Source organism: Pyxicephalus adspersus, chromosome 7 (assembly GCF_032062135.1).
Source record: "Pyxicephalus adspersus chromosome 7, UCB_Pads_2.0, whole genome shotgun sequence".
Classification (NCBI taxonomy): domain Eukaryota; kingdom Metazoa; phylum Chordata; class Amphibia; order Anura; family Pyxicephalidae; genus Pyxicephalus; species Pyxicephalus adspersus.
This window is the reverse complement of record NC_092864.1, coordinates 68,665,068-68,685,452: the sequence shown is the minus strand read 5'-3', so window position 1 is coordinate 68,685,452 and position 20,385 is coordinate 68,665,068. Positions and strand designations below refer to the sequence as shown.

The window sequence follows — 20,385 nt, the reverse complement described above, 5'->3', positions numbered from 1 at the left end:
AGAGTGTGTGCTGGGGATGCCATTAAATACATCAGGCTGCAGGACTAAAGGGAAGCAGGGGCTGCTGCTAGGTTTTAGTTCTCCTGGCTGCTACATATGTTTTTGATACTGCGATTGTGCACAGCACGGAATTGCAAGACAGATAAGCAACTCCTAACAGCATTTTACTGTACCATACTCCCTAAACTTTGTTATATTGAATTAAGTTGCACTATCCCATGTATATGTTTCTATTATTTAATTACTGTACCAGGCATAAAAAAATGACTATGGTTTATAGGAATGACTTAATGAAGACGAGGAAATGTGTGTAGGTTGTTATTTTATCATCATTATTATTATTTTATATTATTATTATTATTAATAATAATAATAAACAGGATTTATATAGCGCCAACATATTACGCAGCACTGTACATTAAATAGATTCACAAAATGCGTCCTGCAGATTTATATATATCAGTAAAGATACACTGTAGCTAGTCTTCATAACATGGTGGTATTGAGGGTCCTGGTACAAAATTAGGTACAGTTGTCTGTGAGCATTGAAAGCTATGTTTAAACACAGTTACTGTAAATCCCCATGGGTGCCTCTTTCCCACGCAATAGCATAAAGTTATGTGTATACAAGAAGTGTTCTAAGATTTTCCACAAGGGTGTTCTTTTTTTATTTTAAAGTATTGTAGTTGGGTGTATAATATACTCTGGTTCGTCAGAGTTGTTCACTATGTTGCACCGGGGTTTCAGCCGGTGACAACATTTATAGTGCAATTCAGTGGCAGCTTAGAATTTATGAGTCAAAGAAGGCTTCTGAGACAAGTGCTGTGACGTATTCTATTTAATAACCTGCATTCAACAAATCCTGGTGTATAGGTGCCCTACCCATAAGAAGCAAATTATTTCACATAATTACTACTTAACTAGGGCAGTTTTCTATTCATTTCATATTTTTAGGGATATTTTAGTTCTTTCAAATGCTGCATGTACATGTAATTCTAAAGATGTGTAATTTACACACTAGAATATTTGTGAACAAGCATGTTCAACAAGTAAAGGTGATTCATCTGCCATGTACTGTAATTTTACTCCTACCTAGTCCTAGGAAAATGTTTGTTAGATTCTGTATATATAAACTTTCCATTTAATTAAATTCTACTGCAGTTGTACAGAAAACTATCTTGTGTGCCAATGCTGTTTTCAAGCACTCTAACAATCTTTGAGCTATAGAGAAATGAAAGCAAATTCAAACAGTTTGTCCACATGACAGAATGTCTACATTCTTACCTCCTTTGTATGTCACATTCATATCTCCACAAAAAAAAAAAATCTAAACCCATTTGAAGTGACACCCATAGACGCAGGCCCTTAGGGTGACCGAAGAAGCGGTAAAACCAAACCAAAAAGTAGCCTTAGTAACCTTACTGATTGCCAGTATAAAGGATGCCTGGTCAACATTACAAATCCTCTGTAAGGTGAAACAGTAAGTATGCCATTTTTTTAAGCTAGTAATTAACCCTTTGCTTGTTGATTCCATAAATCAATAGAATTTGTTAGTTGTGTCAAACATAAGAAGTAACATGTATGAAAATGACGGTGTGCTGGACATATCCCCGTTCCTAAAAGTTGGCTGAATTGATCTCCCTATTTATTGTACAGTGCTGTGTAATGTGTTGGCGCTATATAAATCCTGTTTATTAATAATAATAATAATAATATTATTAATAATAATAATAATAATAATCTCCTCGTTTTTGATGAGTGATCACCAGCTCTTGAAGCGATCATTACTATTTACTGGCAGTAGTACAGCTACCATAGCATGTAGATTACCATTACAGATTATCAGATACTGTTTGCCATTCTCATCGTGATGGAAGTCAAAGGCCGCAGTACTTATCACACAGACTGTCACTTTTGCTGCTGTTGCAACTTTTAAAAAAGAAAATCTGAATCATTGTCAAATATGGTCATCCTTTGCTCAAGTGAATAGAGTTTCTGATTGCCACTTTAGGGTAAATATGTTAAAGCAATCAAAGCACTTTAAACCACCATACAAAATGTTATCTTCTTTTTTTTATATCTGTAGCATCAGATTTATGCATAAGGTAATTGTAGCCATATTAATGTACTTGCAGCAGAGTTAAGTTATGCCTGTAATTATTATTAATATTAACCAGTATTTATCTTGAGCCAATATATTATGCAGTACTTTACACTGCCATAGTCATGTCACTAGCTGTCTTTCAAAGGGGCTCACAACATGTCCCTACCATAGTCATATGTCTTTATTACAAAATCAATAATAATATTGTAAGATCAATTTTTTTTGGGAGAAGCCAGTTAACCTAACTGCATGTTTTTGGATTGTGGGGGGAAACCCGGAGTGCTAACCTCTAAACTGGCCAAAAAATACCTTTTCTATCTTGTTTATCTCCATAAAGTATTCCTGGTTACCTTTGTTTTACTGAGTGACATACATCACACTACTGGAGGTGCAGTTGTATGACTAATATATGTATTAGTAATATTGAAGTGTGTGTAGTTTGTGTGTAGTACTTACATTTCAGAGCCCACTTCTCTTTCTTCCTTATCTGATTAACATTCTCACTTTTACTATCCTGTTTTTTCCTGCAGATATTTTCTTCTATAAATATTTTACCATACTGTGTATCAGTTCTGTTTGGAATAGGTAAACCCACCATATCTGGAACAAAAAATATATTGCAGTGTAGTCCCCGGCTCTTTTTAGCTGGTGCACCACCCAACACATTTCAGTAACCATCCGCCTGTTTTGGGGTGGTTACTGATGAGTTGGGTCCCAATACAGGGGCTACCACCCACCTAAACGGCTCAAAAAAATTCTGGGTTGAGCACTGTAATTAATAGTGTACATATAAATTATATCACAGACAATACTGGCTTGGTGACCTATTTGGGAGCTTATCTCCCCAATAAAGATGTGAAAAGTAGTTGAAGCGAAGAAAAGAAAGTTTTTTCTGTAGTTGGGCTTTGAGTTCAGTACTATTAAAGTGGAACGCCTGGCAAACAGCAGTTGGAATAATTGTATGGTATTTGTTGTATCGGTGTAGGTAGAGCCACTCTTACAATTCCGCACCTCAGAAAGTAAAAGGTATCTCCCTGACTAAACTAAGTAAACTAATGGCAACTTCTTCTCAAACTATGTACACTAAAGAATTTACATATTTTGAACAAACAGTAAAAGTACTAACAAGCCATCATTTACCTTTAGCTGTAGGTATTGTGAAGAATTTATTTTTTCAAAACCACAGGGGAAAATTAAATCTTATCTTTCTTCTACCTGCCTGCCCACCTTCTGATGTAAACACACAGCAGGTGTTTCTAAGCTGTTAGAAACTGACATTTGCGCCATTGTTGTAAACTAAGGATTTCCATTTTTAATTCCCTCTAATGATGTTTCTAATACACACACGCCCGTATACAAATATTTGTCCATAGTGCATTGTTTTGTTTTCTACATTTATATAGAATACAAATGATTACTTTATTGTGATTGTCCTGTTTTGCAGGGGCACTGCTGACTGGTTTGGAGTAAGTAAAGACAGTGATTCGTCTCATAAGTGGCAAAGGAAAAGCCTTAGACATTGCAGCCAGAGATATGGAAAGCTGAAACCACAAGTCATCCGGGAAATGGACCTCCCTAGCCAAGACAACATTTCTCTAACGAGTACAGAAACACCACCACCTCTTTATGTGGGACCGGCTCAGTTTAATATGCAAAAGGTATTATTCACACCTTTAAGGTTGACTTCCTACCTGTTACATGAATATTATAAAAATCTTTTTTTTTAACAACCTTCTTTATTTATGGTAATATAACAAAATACAAATAAAAGTACAAATAGACAAGGGTAATAGTGATACACAATATTCTACCAGGCAAGGTGAGGTAGTACTTTATAAAACATATTCAAGAACCATGAGATATCAAAGAAAAGAATGTAGGATTAACATAGAAGAGAAAAGACACTCAATTATAATAGGCCGTGTGGAGGTACTTAAATCTGTCACAAATGCAATGCAAAAGGCTTGCTTATATGCTGAAATTGCAAAATGCCTAAGCAGTTTGGTAATTTATTCGGGACCCAGGTAAAATCTGTAATCAGGGCACTTCAACAACTGCTTTTATTAGAACCAGGTAGCCAGAATATTCTCCCCCAAATTATGAATGCTTGATCTAAGATCTTCCAAAAGCATGATCTACTTTACCTGCCGAAGCCAAGGTTTTGCAGGAGGTCAATAAGGTGTTTTCCAGAGTAACACTATACAACACCTGGAATACTTACTCACACTGTGTGTGTCTGACCACTGAAGGCCAGTGACACTTAAGGGGTAACATACTGTAGTGTAAAGGAAAAAAGGCAGCAGCATTTGGGACAACATGATTAGTAAATTTACAGTTGAACTACCTTACTGCTTTCTAAAAATGACATATAATAGGACAGGACCAGAAAATATCAAGCATGGTGCTTATGACCCTTTGACTCCATACCATAAAACAAAATACGATAAGAAGTCATGAAAGCCAAGAAGGGACAACTATTACTTTAATTTTATAGTAAAAGTTAGTAGTTCCATATAAATACAGTTCCATACATTTCTGGGAGATTTTTTTTTTTACAGAATTGCATTTTCGTGCAATGTAATACTTAGCAATTTTTGACTGTCATTTTGACAGCTGCTAAGTGTCAGTAAGAAAGGAGTTTGGAGCAGGAGGGGAAAGGGGCCTTAACTGTAGTAGGTAAATCTTAACATCTTTGTTATATTTCACCTACATTTAAAACCCTGAAGTGAGTAAAGACAAGTTCAGAATCACCCTGATGCATTTTGACAACACACACTTCACGTCTTGCCCCCCCTGTTGGTGGGTTTTTAATTGTAGAATGTGAAAATGTGCTAACATTTATGAGCCTTTTAGTACCCACTAATGCAATGCAAGACTGGTAACTACTTTGCTATTTGTGTAAAGCTGTGATATTGTCTTGTTCCTTCATTCCTCTGTTTTTAATATGACAGACAGCTTACAGAATATTTTAAGGTTAATATATATAAACAGTAAATATAATACTCATGTCAATGTATGTAGATCATAGACCCACTGGCACGAGGACGAGCCTTTCGAATGGTAGAAGACATTGATGGATACAGTATGCCACATACACCTATTACACCTGGGGCAACATCTCTCTGCTCATTTACCAGCTCTAGATCTGGGTTTGGTCGATTTCCCAGAAGACGGAAAAAAGAATCTGTAGCAAAAATGAGCTTTAGAGCTGCAGCAGCGCTAGTGAAGGTAAGTTCCAATATATAAAGTGATATATACATACAAATTCTGTGCATCTTTGCAAGTAATTGTAGCAGGCTGTGTTTAATATCCTTATGAAATTGTAATGTTTTACTGTATTCATTTATTATATTTTTCTTTTACTAAATAGAGTAACTAGACTAGAGTAACTGTAATAAAATTTAGCACATCAACATAACATCAAAAAACATAAAATCTTAATATTTGATTTCGTGGGTAGGTTGTCTGCCTCCAAAGTTCTTAGGGGCTTAAACAAAAAGATGATGAGTTCAAAATTGCAACTGTTTAACCCCTATGCATACAATTCTCTCCTGACTCAGATGAGGAAGATACTAGCAGAAAAAACATTCTACTAATGTTGCATGCAACATTTATAACAGCACAACTCAAACTTCCATTCAGCAATCATGGGCGTATGTATCCAGATGATTGGCCAATGTTTGGGATGGTTTGGCATGAATCAGAAACACTCCTAATGCACTCATCTTTGGAGCCAATACTCACAAAAACTATTATTATAAATTCCATAGCTAAACTGGCTAAAATTATGTCTTCCAGTCTAATTTAGAGGTCCCACTAATGGCCAGTGTTTTAGCAAGTGGTAAATCTGGATGTTGTCTATCTAAGTACCAAGAAAAGTTATTATTATTAATTACCTTTATTTAATAAACACCAAGATATTAGGCTGCGTACACACGTTCAGAGATTGTCATTGGAAAGGCTCTTTCACGATCCTTTCCAATGTCAAAAGACTGAACGATGCATGAACAAGCGCTGTACATACTGCACAGTTCTGCTCTATGGAGAAGGGGGGGAGAGCCATGAAGCTGTGTACAGCGAGTGCTGTACACATGCAGATTCTTGTCTTATATCAGTCCTGAGGCTATTATCAGACGAGAATCATCTGCCGTGTGTACATTAAATAGGGGTTGAACATGACAAACATATACTTGAAAAGGACAAACAATGATACAGGAGTAGAAAAGGACCCTATAGAACCTACATAAATATAGGTGAGGGACAGTAGTGCACAAAAGGAGGGGGCTTTGGAATCGTGGCTAACTAGTTATGGGTTAAGGGAGAAATTGCGATGCATAAGCAGGTTTACAAATGTGGGTTTTAAAGGATTTTTGTATTTAAGAATATGTGCAGACCTAGGAAGGCTGGGAGTCATGCATGTAAAAAAGTTAAAGAGTGAGAAAGTCGTTTGTGGGTCATTGGAGAAGAGAATGGCTAGGGATGTAGTTGTGTATCAGGTCAGAGATGTAGGTGGGAATGATTAAAAAACAAAGCACAGTAGATTGGATTTGATTCTGAGATGAAATGAAAGCCAGTGTTGGAGTTTGCAAAGAGAGGTGGAAGATAAGGAGAAGTGGGAAGGATAGATATGTCCACGTTCGGCATTTATCATAGATTAAACAGGCGAGAGTCTGGTTAGTGAAATACCAGAGAAAATATGTTACAATGACCCAGGCATTTGATAAGTGTGTGTGCCAGGAGTTTGGCAGGTCTCAGGGGATAGGAAGGGTTGTATTGGATGTTGCACAAGTGGAAGTGGCAGACATGTTCTGGTTGTGGGAAATAAAGGAGAGTTTAGAACAAAAGACTTCCAGATAATGTGCTCAGTAACTGTTATTGACATTTACAAATATGTCAGGAGAAGATCTGTTAATGGTGTATGTTAGGAGTGGGGGCTGACAGGCATCATGAAACTTTATCCAGGACAGGAGACAATTCAAGGTGGCCAGGTTGATGTGAGTGTCAGCAGCATACAGATGGTTTTTCAAGCTAAATAGGATATAGGTTGGCTCGTTTTAGCTACCTATTATAAAGTTTTAGTGCAATTGAAGGCATTAAATGCTTCTGTAGTTCTTTAAGTAACTTGGTGCTAAAAACTTTGAATTTATATTATACAATAAAGTATGGCCTTATCCTGGGTTTATTAGATGGGTTTTGATAAGCAGTTGAATTTAGCGTACTCATGCCGTGGTACCATTTATTTGCCAGCACACCTGCTTCTATAAAGGAGAAGATGGAAAACCTAAGTAAAGGTGAATGCTGTTGGTAGGCTGTGAAAGATTATAATGATATTTTCTGAAGTTAATTTTAACTGTTAAAAACACAAACCTTTTTCCCCAAATATTTATTTTAGGGTCGATCGGTAAGAGAAGGTACATTGAGAAGGATTCATAGACGAAGTTTTACTCCAGTTAGTTTCCTAGAAGAAGACACCATGGATTTTCCTGATGAACTAGACACATCATTTTTTGCAAGGGTGAGAACTGTTACTCAAGTGTTTATTTAGTTGTAAAGACAACAAATTTCTCTTTTAACCCAAAATCAGACCCATGAGACAGACCATGTGTTTAGCAACACAAAAGTGCTAAACATGTATACTTTAATAAAACCTATTTATTATTTTTCAAAAATTTAATAATTTTTGCTCTTTTTTATAAATGTAAATAGTCTGTTATTTTATAATCAGGAAGGAGCTCTTCATGAAGATATGTCAAGTTACCCTGATGAAGTGTTTGAGTCTCCTTCAGAGGCAGCCATCAAGGAGGCTGATAACGCAGTTAAAGTTGAAGAAGATGTGGAACATACCGGAAGTGCTTTGGACAAAAGTGAATTGGAAAAAAGTCATTTGATGCTGTAGGTTGTCATTTAATTTACAGAAACTAAAACAGTAATTGTTGATCTGCACTCTATTTTTTCCCCCTTATACTTTATATTAGAACTAAGCACCACTTTAATTTTCACATGGAGGATTCTGCCTCCAGTTCCATGAAATACCATTCTTAGCACACGCATTTATCTTTTCTGTATATTCTGCCCCTAAAGCACACTCCTTACTGTAACTATCCTTCATATCCCATATTGTATGTCAACAAATGAGCTCCATAGGCTTTTTTTTCCAGCATTCATCATTACACTATCCGTGGGTATACTCCCATCTCTTTGCTCTTTTCAGTGTTTATTGCCTCCCAGTAATCCTTTGTAGAACATCTCCTTATTACTGCCAGCATTGCTTCCTACACAACTTTACTTTCTCATGCCTCATGCAGAACTTCTCTTTGCTTGCATTAATAATATTGCACTCCCCTCACACACTCTTCTTAGCAATGCTGCATTCTCCTTCTGTGCAACTTCATCTCCCCCTCATTTATTGTCATTCTGTGCTCAGTCACATGCCACAGTAACTCATTTACTGTACACAGACCAAAAAGCATGCAGACAGAAAGCACTTTCAACACATTTCCAGGTTCTTGACTCAAGTGTACTTGTGCTTTGGGCCAACTCAGATTAGGGACTTTGCTGCACTCAAAACTAATAGACCTTTGATGTCTTTAACGAAAGAACCTGTTGCCACATTGAAGATTAAGCATGACCAAGTAATACTATAAGTGTATTCTATCCTTCCACACTTTTCACTACTTTTCTCTGTATATTACACACAGTGGGTCTGATTTATTAAAGCTCCCCAAGGCTGGAGTTGATACGCTTTCATCAGTGAAGCTGGGTCATCCAGCAAACCTGGAATTGATCTGGTCAAGGATTCAAATTATTTGCCAGTAAATAGCAAATTACTTTGAAGAAATCCATTCCAGATTGGCTGTATCACCTAGCTTCACTGATAAAAGTGTATTCTCTTCAGCCTTGGAAAGCTTTCATAAATCAGACCCTCTGTCTGTATGCTGTAATTACTGCATTACTCTTTTTAGCATTGATTGTAATATACAATACAAAAATGCCTAATGAGTACGGGTATTCCATTCCTTGTTTGCATTATGCATTTCAAAAACATAAAGTATTGGACAAAAAACAATGACATAGGAGGTGCAGGAAAACAAATTTGTATGTGTTTCGCAGACAGATTTATGTATTTATGAATGCATAACATTTCTTTTTTTGCCATTGTCATCCAATTAGCATCAAAATCAGTGACAGGCATTTACAACTAGATATACTGGACCTGATTTATTAAACCTGGAATGGATTTTTAAAAAGTAATTTTCTATTTGCAAGCAAATGTTTTGAGTCTTGGACAGATCCATTCCAGGTTTGCTGGACCACCCAGCTTCGCTGATGAAAGTGTATCCTCTCCAGGCTTGCAGAAGCTTTAATAAATCAGGTCCACTACCTAGATCCATGCATCCTGTGCACAGAGCTTACCAAATGTGATATTGTAGAATTAATAGCTGTGAGGTAGTTATTGTCCTGGGAACCTGGAATACCATTCAACATTTAATTAATACACTTTTGTCTACATATTTATAAAATATCTGTTTTATTCTAGGCCATTAGAAAGAGGTTGGCGCAAGGTAAAAGAAGGACACCTTGTACAGCCTAAAGTAAGACTTTGTCAGGAAGTGGTTACAGTCAGTCCGCAAAAGAGAGGCCAGCGCATAACTGTCCCGGTAAAGAAATTGTTTGCAAAAGAAAAAAGGCCGTATGGTCTTGGAATGGTGGGAAAGTTAACAAACAGAACATATCGTAAAAGGATAGACAGTTACGTAAAAAGACAAATAGAAGATATGGACGACCACAGGTATGTACATCATACATCAATGTGCTAACTGAATAAATATATCAATTGTATATAACTGCTTCACTGTACACCTATGCCGATTTTTTTGTTTTGTTTTTTTATTTAAGATATTTATTTTATGTTTTATTATAGAGTTAAAAAATATAAATTCAGTGATAGATATGTCTGATCATTTTCATATGCAATAATTATAACTATAGAATATACGCTCTGTATTTATGTCTTAGGATGAATAGGAAATTACACTTTTCTTTCTTTTTATACATAGTGATGTGATAATTATTGTGTTCTTTGCAGGCCATTCTTCACTTACTGGATTACAGTTGTGCATCTACTCATAACAATCCTGACAGTATCTATCTATGGTATTGCACCTGTTGGATTTTCTCAACACGAAACTGTAGAATCTGTACGTAATTAAACCAAATGCATATATCAGCAATATATAGCACTGCTACGTTGTAGATTCAATCCTATTTCCTAAAAGTCTAGTGCACACGAGCAGATTGGGGCTAAGTTCTTTGGTTCCTGAACTTTTGTGAATTGATCAGACATGTTGGTAAGAATTTATTGAAAGTACAAAAGTTGTATCCCATATAGAAATGATAGATTTTTGATTTGTGAAGTGCTTTGGTATATATGGGCAACTGATCAGAATAGTGTTCCAATTGTACAATCAAGAGTAAAAAATTAGCTGCTCATCTGCTCGTATGTTCTAGGCTTTAGGTGCAGTACACTCCTTGTGTACATTTCCTTTTGGGGGAAACTGCTACTTAAAGGGGAACTAAACCCAAAATAATAAAAAAAAAACACTTTTAATCCCGCAGATCTGTGGGGAGGTTTCTTCATTTGGGTACCGTGTCATCCCCGTATGCATCTTCAGCCTGGCACAGTGGAAGCACCGGGCGTTGATATTTTCTTCTCTTTTCTTCCGCGTTCTTTTTCCTATGTCACTGATCTTGCTCTGCTCAGGCTCGAGATTGGGTGACGTAAATGGGGAAAAAAAGATTGGCAATCTCACTGCGCATGCGTGAGATTAGCAATTTTTTTCTTACATTAAAGAAAGGGATTTTTCTGCATATGTCTGAGATCAGGGCATGCTTAGAAGGAGCAACCAAGAGCCTATTGGAATGTGTGACATAGGTATCCCCGGAGGCTTTATGCTGCATTCTGTCTTGATCGCCAAGGATGTTGCACTTAACATAAGGAAAATAACATTTTTCCTTTACATATAAGGGTTGTCTACCCTTTTATGTAAATTGAAAATGTTGAGTTTAGGTACGCTTTAATGTACTACAGGACTACACATAAAATAACCACTGTCTAGTGTGCATTACAACCTGTTTTCCCCATAGACGTAAATGTTTGTTGTTAATATTATTAATATATGTATTGTTGTTATATCATTATATAAATGTAACTTGCAAAGGCAAAGAAACTAGTTTAAGAGTAATATTTTCAGCATAGTGATGAACTTTTCTTTAGCCAAGTATTTGAAATAGCTTGGAGGGTTTAGTATTATTATTTGATGTCAGCAAATGTATTTACTTCTGTTAATTAGGGAAAGTTAGTGATAGTTTTATATGTAACAATGCTAATCATGCCATTAGGTGTAAGTATTGCAACCAGTAAAGTAAAAATCTGGTTAGAGCTGCCCACAGACATTAGAGAACAAACTGATAAATGTAAGCATTAATTTGGGAAAGGCCCATGTTTGTGGTAACATAATTGTAGCCCTTTGCATATGGCCAGGTCCATGAAGACATCCTTTCAGGAGATTGGTGTAAAGGAGTCCAACTGGCCTGGCCAGAGCCCTGACCACAACACTGTTGATCAATTAGAAAATTAGAATGCTTATAGCAGGACAGGCCTTCTTTTTCAAAATTAGTACCTGGCTTCACCAATCAGGTATGAACTGAATGAACACAAATTCCCATCAGTACAATCAATAATCTTGTGTAAAGCTTTTTAGAAGAGTGGAAATTTTTATAGCTGCAGATGGTGCGTTCAACATCATAATGCTTATAGTTTAGGAATAGGTCTGCAGGGTACCCATCAACATGAAATTGGTATTTCTTTAGAGGTATTTGGGCAAGTTTTAATTTGACGTTAATGCATTTTGCTGCAATTAGCTTATTGTTAAACAAAAATTTATAAATCTCACTTCCTAGATCAATGTATCTCAACCAGGGTTCCTCCAGAGGTGCTAGGGGAACAATGAGCAGTTTGGACTTCTCAGGTCAGTTTGACTGACATTGATAATCTTTTTGTAAGGGTGATATTCCTTCCACTGGCCATAAATGTAAGAGACATTCTTCCCACTATTGTACTGTGGGATATAGTAATTATAGGAGGGGTTGCCTGAAGACCTTAAAGTTATTTTAAGGGGTTCCCCTATGGTTAAAAGTTTGAGAAACACTGTCCCAGGCCAAGCTTGGGAAGCTGAAGGCATAACTTATTTTGTTTTTGTATTTTGTTTTCCATACTTCAGTTGTGGCCCTACAATAATATGGTTTAGCTGGCTCTAAATGTGATCTTGATGGCTAAATCACAATTCACAAATATTCTGCTGTGTAGAATCCACATTGCAGAACCTTACCTTTTTCTTTTCCTTACTCACATCCATCATTTCAGTCAGTGCTGCAACCCCTGCAAAAATCTCATGCAAAAACTAGAGCTCAGCTCATTACTGCATCAGTCCATGTGACAGTGCTTGGGATTGACAATTGATTTCAGGATTGAAGACAATGAGCACCAATTTGTAGGAAGGAGGTGGGAATGTTCAAATGTTCCCCAAACCCCAAAGTATTATGATTTTCACTGGGGCTGCCCTTTTATTCAAAATGATCAGGGTTATCAATGATGCTGCCGTATTCTAGAAGCGTCAGGATTGCCACTGGAGCTGCAACAATGATCATGGCAGAAGAAAAGAGAGAGGAAAATAGACAAAAGCACTGGAGGGTTTGGGTTTCTGCGGTTTTCATTGATGAAAACTTGTCTCAATCACCATCAGTAGATTGTAAGCTCTTCGGGGCAGGGTCCTGCCCTCCTCCTGTGTCACTGTCTTTATCTGTCTGTCATTTGCAACCCTTATTTAATGTACAGCGCTGCGTAATATGTTGGCGCTATAAAAATCCTGTTTATTACAAATTTTATGAATAATAAGAAAAATTTGAACTGAGCATATAATGTATTCAGAGGTTACTTACAGCAGAACACACAATTTGTTTCCCAGTAGACTCTTATTTGGAAGTAGAGTGTCAAACTCCACCATAAAGTTCACCACAGACCTTAAAAAAGAAATGTAGAATTTTCTTTAGATCTGCCACCAATTATTTAGTACAAGAGCCCGTCTGATTGGATGCAGATTTTTTTTAACAGTTTAAGTAAATCCTCATATCAAATACTTTAGGTACATCTACATTTCATTGTACACAGACTATATGGTTAAAATGTAATGTGCATGTCATGCAAAATGTGAAAGTAAACTTTGCTTATGCATTGTTTCTTTTCATAATCAGTTTTGAAATATCTAAACGTCTCACAGGTTTATTTTCAAAAAGGAAGCGGGTGCTGGGGTAAAGACTTAGAATTTCTTTGTAGTGAATAGCTCAGAGAATCAGAAAATTCTTCTCGCATCCGAAACTGATACTAATTGCATATATTTACAAATCAAAAGGGCTAGGGTGTTTTTATTATTTCATTAAAAATAAAAATTAAACTAAATTCTATAGGAATATATTGTTTTTTTGACAAATGTTTTATCAATATGTTTTTCAGGTTTTGCGAAATAAAGGTGTTTATGAAAATGTAAGATACATACAGCAAGAAAACTTTTGGATTGGACCAAATTCTGTAAGTGTTTGAAATTGCTTATATCATCATTATATGTATTTCACGTGTGCATTTTTAAATGTTTTCCTAAAGTTCAACTTTTAAACAAAATTGAAATCTGCTGCTACTTTTGTCTTAATGTATGCAGAGCATGGGTCTGATTTATTAAAGGTGGAGAGGATACACTTTCATCAATGAAGCTGGGTAATCAAGCAAACCTGGAATGGATGTGGCCCAGGATTGAAAACATTTGCTAACAAATAGACTTTAAAAATCCATTCCAGGTTTGCTGGATCACCCAGCTTTACTGATGAAAATGTATCCTCTCCAGCCTTGAAGAGCTTTATTAGATCAGGCCCATAACTGCACATTAAAGCAGCCATACCTGCTAAAATGTTCTTACTGCTTACATCTTTGTCTGGTCCTACCCCAGGTCTAACATCTTCAGCCGAGTTGGTAAGCAGTAACTGCTGCACATGCAGAGATCCACTCTTTTTTTTATATAAAAAGTCACCCCTGAGTTCCAGTCAATGATTTATCCTTCTGAAAAGATGCCTTCTGTCTGCTGCAGGCAGGAAGAAGCATATCCTTGCTCACCTCTGCTCCAATGATCATAATGTAACTTTCTTAGCAAGTGAAATGGATGTAGTAGGGGACTAGCTGTGTCAAACATTAGTGAACACAGTCAGGGAATGCAGTGACACTAGGATTACCATAATTGTGATGTCTCTAAGCCTAATCGAGGAATTGGATGGTAAAAAAAAAAAAACTGATAATGTTGGAACAATGATGATACTGTCCTGCTAAAAAGAAAAGCAGATAAAGGTATTGTCTGGAAGAGCACTATAATACCTATGAAAGTTATTTAATACCTGATACACAGACACAATACTTAACATAAAACAAATATATATGTTGACTGATGTAGCTAAATTTTTTTGATCTATATATATTTTTTATTATTTAGGTACTTCCAGGTCAGAGTTCACACAAAATCTTGTTTATTTTATTAAACTTGCACTAATATTCTCACTTCTTTCAGGAAGATTTAATACACCTTGGAGCAAAATTTTCTCCATGCATGAGGCAAGATCAGCAAGTTTACAGTTTAATTCAAATGAAGCGAGAGAAAGAAAAACATTCAGCTTGCTGTGTGAGAAATGACAAATCTGGCTGTATCCAGACCTCTGAAGAGGAGTGTTCGGTGAGATAGTAATGTATTATTTATACACCAATATTTGACAAAAATCTCTTGGCAATATTAATGCCTTGGCAGATATGTGTATTTTTGTGGCCTTATGTCATACTTAGGATCTGGTCATGGGTCATACTGACTTACAAGTGTAGCAAAGTATGACAAATTCCTATAGTGTGCTTTGTGAAACAGCTGTTAAAGAGAATCAGCCAGGAAACTTTTCAAGAATCTGAATCTCCATTCCTCAGTAGTTATAATAGCACAGCCTTATCTTGCAGAGAGAGGTGTTTGCTGTTTTTCACTTGTCTTGCTGTCAGTTTACAAAAGTAAGCTCAGTGCCAAGATAAGTCCCCTATGAAATCTGTTCTGTCTGTACCACTTCCATAGGAATTAAGACAGAAAGTAGCAGCCAGGTGGTGATAATAAAATGCACTTAATGCACTGATCATCAGCAAGTGGAAATCTTAGCAGTTTGCTGGTCAGGAGCATTTAGGTGTGTGTTAACATAATGCAGAGTAGAAAGACATCAGCAATGACCTTAAAGAAGCAATCATTGCCTAACAATCTGGAAAAGGATTATGTTGCCATTTCCAAACCATTTAAAGTCCATCATTCTACAGTTAGAAAGTTTATTTACAAATGAAAAACATTCAAGAGAGTTGTCAAATCTTTAAAGTAGTGGATGTCTTAGCAAATTTACCCCAAGGTCAGACTGTGCAATGCTATGAGAAATAGCAAGTAACCCAATATCTGCATCAGTCCACAGGCCTCATTTTGCATGTAAAATATTAAAGCTTGTGATAGTGTGATTGTACAATTGCAAAAAAGAGTAAACAAGTATGGCATGTGTGGAAGGGCTGCCAGGAAAGCTTCTGCTCCCTAAGAAGAACATGGCAGCATAGCTTAGGTTTGCAGACTTTCAAGGCTCGGATTATTTGTTTGGTATGTCATGGTACGCCTGAATCAAAGAAATTGTTCAGCCCATATTTCAGAATACATCCAGAATGTACAATTTAGACCAGGGGTGTCAAACCCTGGCTCGCAACTTCCTTTTTTTGGCCCCCAAAGGAATCCTAAACATGAACTGCAGCTGGCCCGCTGCTGCATTGAAATAGTGCCACTACTACAATTCCCGGCATCATTTGTGTCTATAGACCAGCGGGCTCTCTGCCTATGCATGGCCCTGCATTGGACTGTTTTATAGACGCAAGTAATGCCGGAAATTGTAGTGTGCATAGCCTGCTGTTATCCAAGAGAGCCGGTCATGCTCACATCAAGGTTTTATATTTCATGAGAAGGAAAAAATTCAACCTCAATTTTTTCAATAAATTTCAAGGTTGGCCCGCAACTTTGTCTAAATTTTTAATTTTGGCCCACTGTGTTCTCTCTCTCTCTCTCTCTCTCTCTCTATATATATATATATATATATATATATGTTTGTAGGTGTGTGTGTGTGTGTAACTGCAACATAACACACAATATAGTTATTGATCCCCTAACTTGGATAGCTGACACACTGAGCCGATTCACACTGAGCTTAAAAATTACTTTTCTGATGCACTTTCCTGTATTTTCATTCATTTTGTTTAATAAGAGTACACTTGAAATCTTATGTAATATTATACAGCATCTACATATGTAGTCATTATAATATTTATGTTTTTTCCTAGTCTACCTTGGCTGTGTGGGTGAAATGGCCGGCTCATTCTAGCACCCCACTTTTGGCAAACAAAAGTGAAAGACAGTATGGATCAGTTTGTCGCCAGGATCCCAGGTATGAGCATGTATGTGGGAAATATCATGGTATAAAGGGTTTTTAAAGGTTTTTGTTTCTGTGGGAAAGTACATGTGTCTGTGTTTGTGCTAGCCTTTATTTATAGTTTAGGCTGCCCTAGTCACAAGGAAACGCTGATGCCTATTTATGCACAGTCAAATTTTCTCCATCCTTTTCTTTGCCATTCATTTATAAGTTTAATAGGTCATTTAGCACATTAGCCACTTGTCTGAGAAAAGCTGGCAAGTCTCTTGTCATTAGATGGAGCCAGATGTGAAGCAGGTTGACACTTTTCATAAATTAATTTCTGCTCTTTAATGTTCAAGCACTAATATCAGTATGCCTGGGATTTCTACAAATATGTATCCAAAAATAAAAGTAGACACCAGGGAAGGTTCTGGGAACATGCTACCACCAATCTCTCAATCTAAGACTGAGGTTCTGCTAAATTCTTATGCACACAGTAGAAGTGAGGCAGTAATATGATCTTTGGTATGTACGCAGTTAAAGATTAACCATGTTGGCTGTTCAGTATTTAGTTCCAACTTTAGCCAGTAAAGATTATATACAGCATACAAAAGGATTTCACTAGCTTTGACCATACCTCTGTTACAGCATAACTCTGTGCTGGTTCAAAACTCATCTTAAATGGATCACATTACTTTGGTTAAAAATGTCTTGGCATTGGTGCGTAAAATTAACTCTAAGGTGGTAAACATATGATTTTAAAAACTGATAATGTATCTAAGGCGTAAAAGAAATCTTTAAACAAAAAAAAAAGCCAGAGACACAGAAAAACAGGGATGTATTATCCTTTCTATCTTATAGACAACCTACCCACCATCACTACTCTTGTAGATTATGAAATTGCCAGGTCTTCTAATCCAGACCTTTGTTAAAGGGTGTCAGACATGAAGCTACTACAGGTACATGATTCTTAGTACACTTTATTCATGGTAAATCCACTGTACAGCCCTTTTATTTACCTGGCTGTGACAGTGTAGAGAGACTTCTGAACTGAAATAAAATATTGTCTGCCATTTCATTAAAAAATACAGGCAACCTTCCTTTAGCCATTAATATTATTATTATTATTATAAATAATAATAATAATAAACAGGATCTATATAGCACGAACATATTACGCAGCGCTGTACTTTAAATAGGGGTTGCAAATGACAGACAAATACAGACAGTGACACAGGAGGAGAGGACTCTGCCCTGAAGAGCTTACAATCTAGGAGATCCCCACAGATAACAAAGGCAGGGTTGGGGGGGAGTAGAATTACTGCCTTCAATTTAGCTATGCAGGCAGAAAAGGGTGTTGTGCTGGGGCTGGTATTTAGATGTAGAATTAAGCATCCTTGGCATCCCTTGAGCTGTTAAGTGTTTTTGTTGGCAGAGAACTGGAGATCCAGCGCTGCTGCCATTTTTACTGGCAGCTTGCTACCATCACAGACATGCAGGCAGGGTTACTTTTAAAAAATATCAGTAAAAATATGTATAGTTAGTAACCAAGTCCACCCTCATTCTTTATCACCAAAATGCTACCCGAGGCAGAAGTCCCGTTTAACCCTATGGTTGAAATGCCCCCTGTACATTCTCTTCACAAAGGCCCCAACTATGTTTGTGTTCTTCGCATATGTCCTGCTCTGTCCTCTGATTTTCCTCTTTTCTCCGAACTCCTTCTTATAAAACATGAATGTTTGATAATGGGCCCCTTGTCATACACACTTCTCATTTTCATTAAAATCCCCACTTTAGTTACTTTCCATTCCCGTCTCCCTTTGCCTTCATCCCACATGTTCTTTATGCGCGCCTTCTTCTCTTTTACTGCTAGCTCTTTTTCCGCCAGGTAACTTCAACCCTCCTCTAACATCAGCTCCTGTCACTTTCCCATTAGCTGTTATTCCCCATTCATTATAAACTATGGAAACATCACTATACTGGACTCATAAGGCCTGATTTTATAAAGCTCTCCAAAGCTGTAGAGGATACAGTTTCATCATTGAAGCTGGGTGAGCTAGCAAACCTGGAATAGATCTGGTCCAGGATTCAAAACATTTGCTAGCAAATAGCAAATGACTTTGAAGAAATCCCTTTCAGGTTTGCTGGATCACCCAGGTTCATTGATGAAAGTTTATCCTGTGCAGCCTTGGAGAGCTTTCATCGATCAGGCCCATTAATGCTGCAGCAAGCCAGAACCCACCTCATTTTCTGGAAAGGACATTCAACATCATCTAACCTTTTTCTCTCTAACCTTGCCGTCCCTGTCCAACATTTTTATACATTGCATTTTGTTTCTTTTATAAATGAAGGCTTAGCATCATGTGCAGGCATTACCACAGCTTTGCGGTTTTTTGTGAAGCTATAAATAGGACCCTGCCAGACCGTCCCAGCAGCCATTTTCTTACTGCATGGTGTAGTGAAGTATAAAGACTTTGTAATTTTGTCACTGATAAAATATGGTATGTAATTAAAACAGAAATGTTTTCTTCAAAAATAAATTCAGGAACAGAAAAAGCAAAATATTAGCAGATTCTGTTTTGGGTTAAAAATTGCTACTTGTCATACATATTATGGAATCCCAGATTTGTCAGTAAACCCATTGTCAAAAATACTTTTATATATCATTATATATATGTATATTAGATATATGTATATTTCAGATTAAAAGTATATACTATGTTTACTGTAATGCCTGCATATGAGCTCTGTCAGTCAGTCACAAATAGATTCTTAACCTGAATGTATAGAACATCTATAGAACAGCTTGGACATCTCCAAGCTAGCAATAATGCATACTCAATACACAAAGAGTATGTAGTGTATAGGAGATATAGGGGATGAATAATAAATAAATAAATAAATTTAATAAATAAACATAGACATTGGTATATTCCTGTATATCACTGCAACCATCAAATCATAGGCATTTATATTTAAGCATCATAAGGTTTTTCTATTTTTCTTTATTAAATCCTTGAATGTAATTGTAATTTCTTTGCAAAGTATATTTTCACCGCATTCACTAAGCTAAATGATGTATCCCTTGCATAGCAATATATCATCTTGATAAGTAAACAGCTTAAATTCCTTTAGTAAATTAAACTCATAAAATATATTTAAACACGGTTTCACATATTGAGACAATAAAGTAGTCCTGATGCATTTATGGACACAAGAGACCAAGGCTGAAGCAGACGGAGTCAGTCCTAGGAATGGGAAATGAAAGCTATTAAAGAATATCTTGTTCCTAATCATCAACAGGAGTTGCATCCTTTCTTGGTTTTTATTTTTTACTATGATTTCTACAAGACAAAGCCAAGGTTTCTGAGCCTCTACATAGACTTTTGGATGGAAATATAGCACGGAAGTTGGGTAGAGGTGTGTACAGTTGCACAAGAATTTAAATCCCAAGGGCTTAAAGGTATTTTTTTGGTTTTGGGTGGAAAAGAAACACTACACAGGAAATAGGGGAAATCTGAATACCTACAGAAAAGCAATACAATCTAAGTTTATAACCTTACTTTGTAGATAGCCTTTCGTCCAAAACTAAAAATTGAAAAATGAAGGTATGACCTAGAAAAACTCTTTAACTCTACATGTCAGGCTGTTTGTCCTTAAGGTTGGAAGTTCCACTAATTTTGCCTGTGAAGTTTCTTATTCATCCAGATATATCTAGTTCA

The 20,385-nt window shown here is 36.5% G+C and overlaps 1 protein-coding gene across 2 annotated transcripts in view; it reads left to right on the top strand.

Annotated features, from left to right (window-relative positions):
• Window positions 1-20,385, top strand: part of RHBDF1 (rhomboid 5 homolog 1) — a 78,416-nt gene that overhangs the window by 49,875 nt on the left and 8,156 nt on the right. For both annotated transcript variants that reach the window (XM_072418890.1, XM_072418888.1), the window contains exons 4-12: window positions 3,549-3,762; window positions 5,126-5,332; window positions 7,497-7,619; window positions 7,830-7,996; window positions 9,642-9,893; window positions 10,191-10,302; window positions 13,674-13,748; window positions 14,770-14,931; window positions 16,593-16,696. In XM_072418890.1, coding sequence (XP_072274991.1) covers window positions 3,549-3,762; window positions 5,126-5,332; window positions 7,497-7,619; window positions 7,830-7,996; window positions 9,642-9,893; window positions 10,191-10,302; window positions 13,674-13,748; window positions 14,770-14,931; window positions 16,593-16,696 — 1,416 coding nt within the window. The remainder of the gene's footprint in view (window positions 1-3,548; window positions 3,763-5,125; window positions 5,333-7,496; window positions 7,620-7,829; window positions 7,997-9,641; window positions 9,894-10,190; window positions 10,303-13,673; window positions 13,749-14,769; window positions 14,932-16,592; window positions 16,697-20,385) is intronic.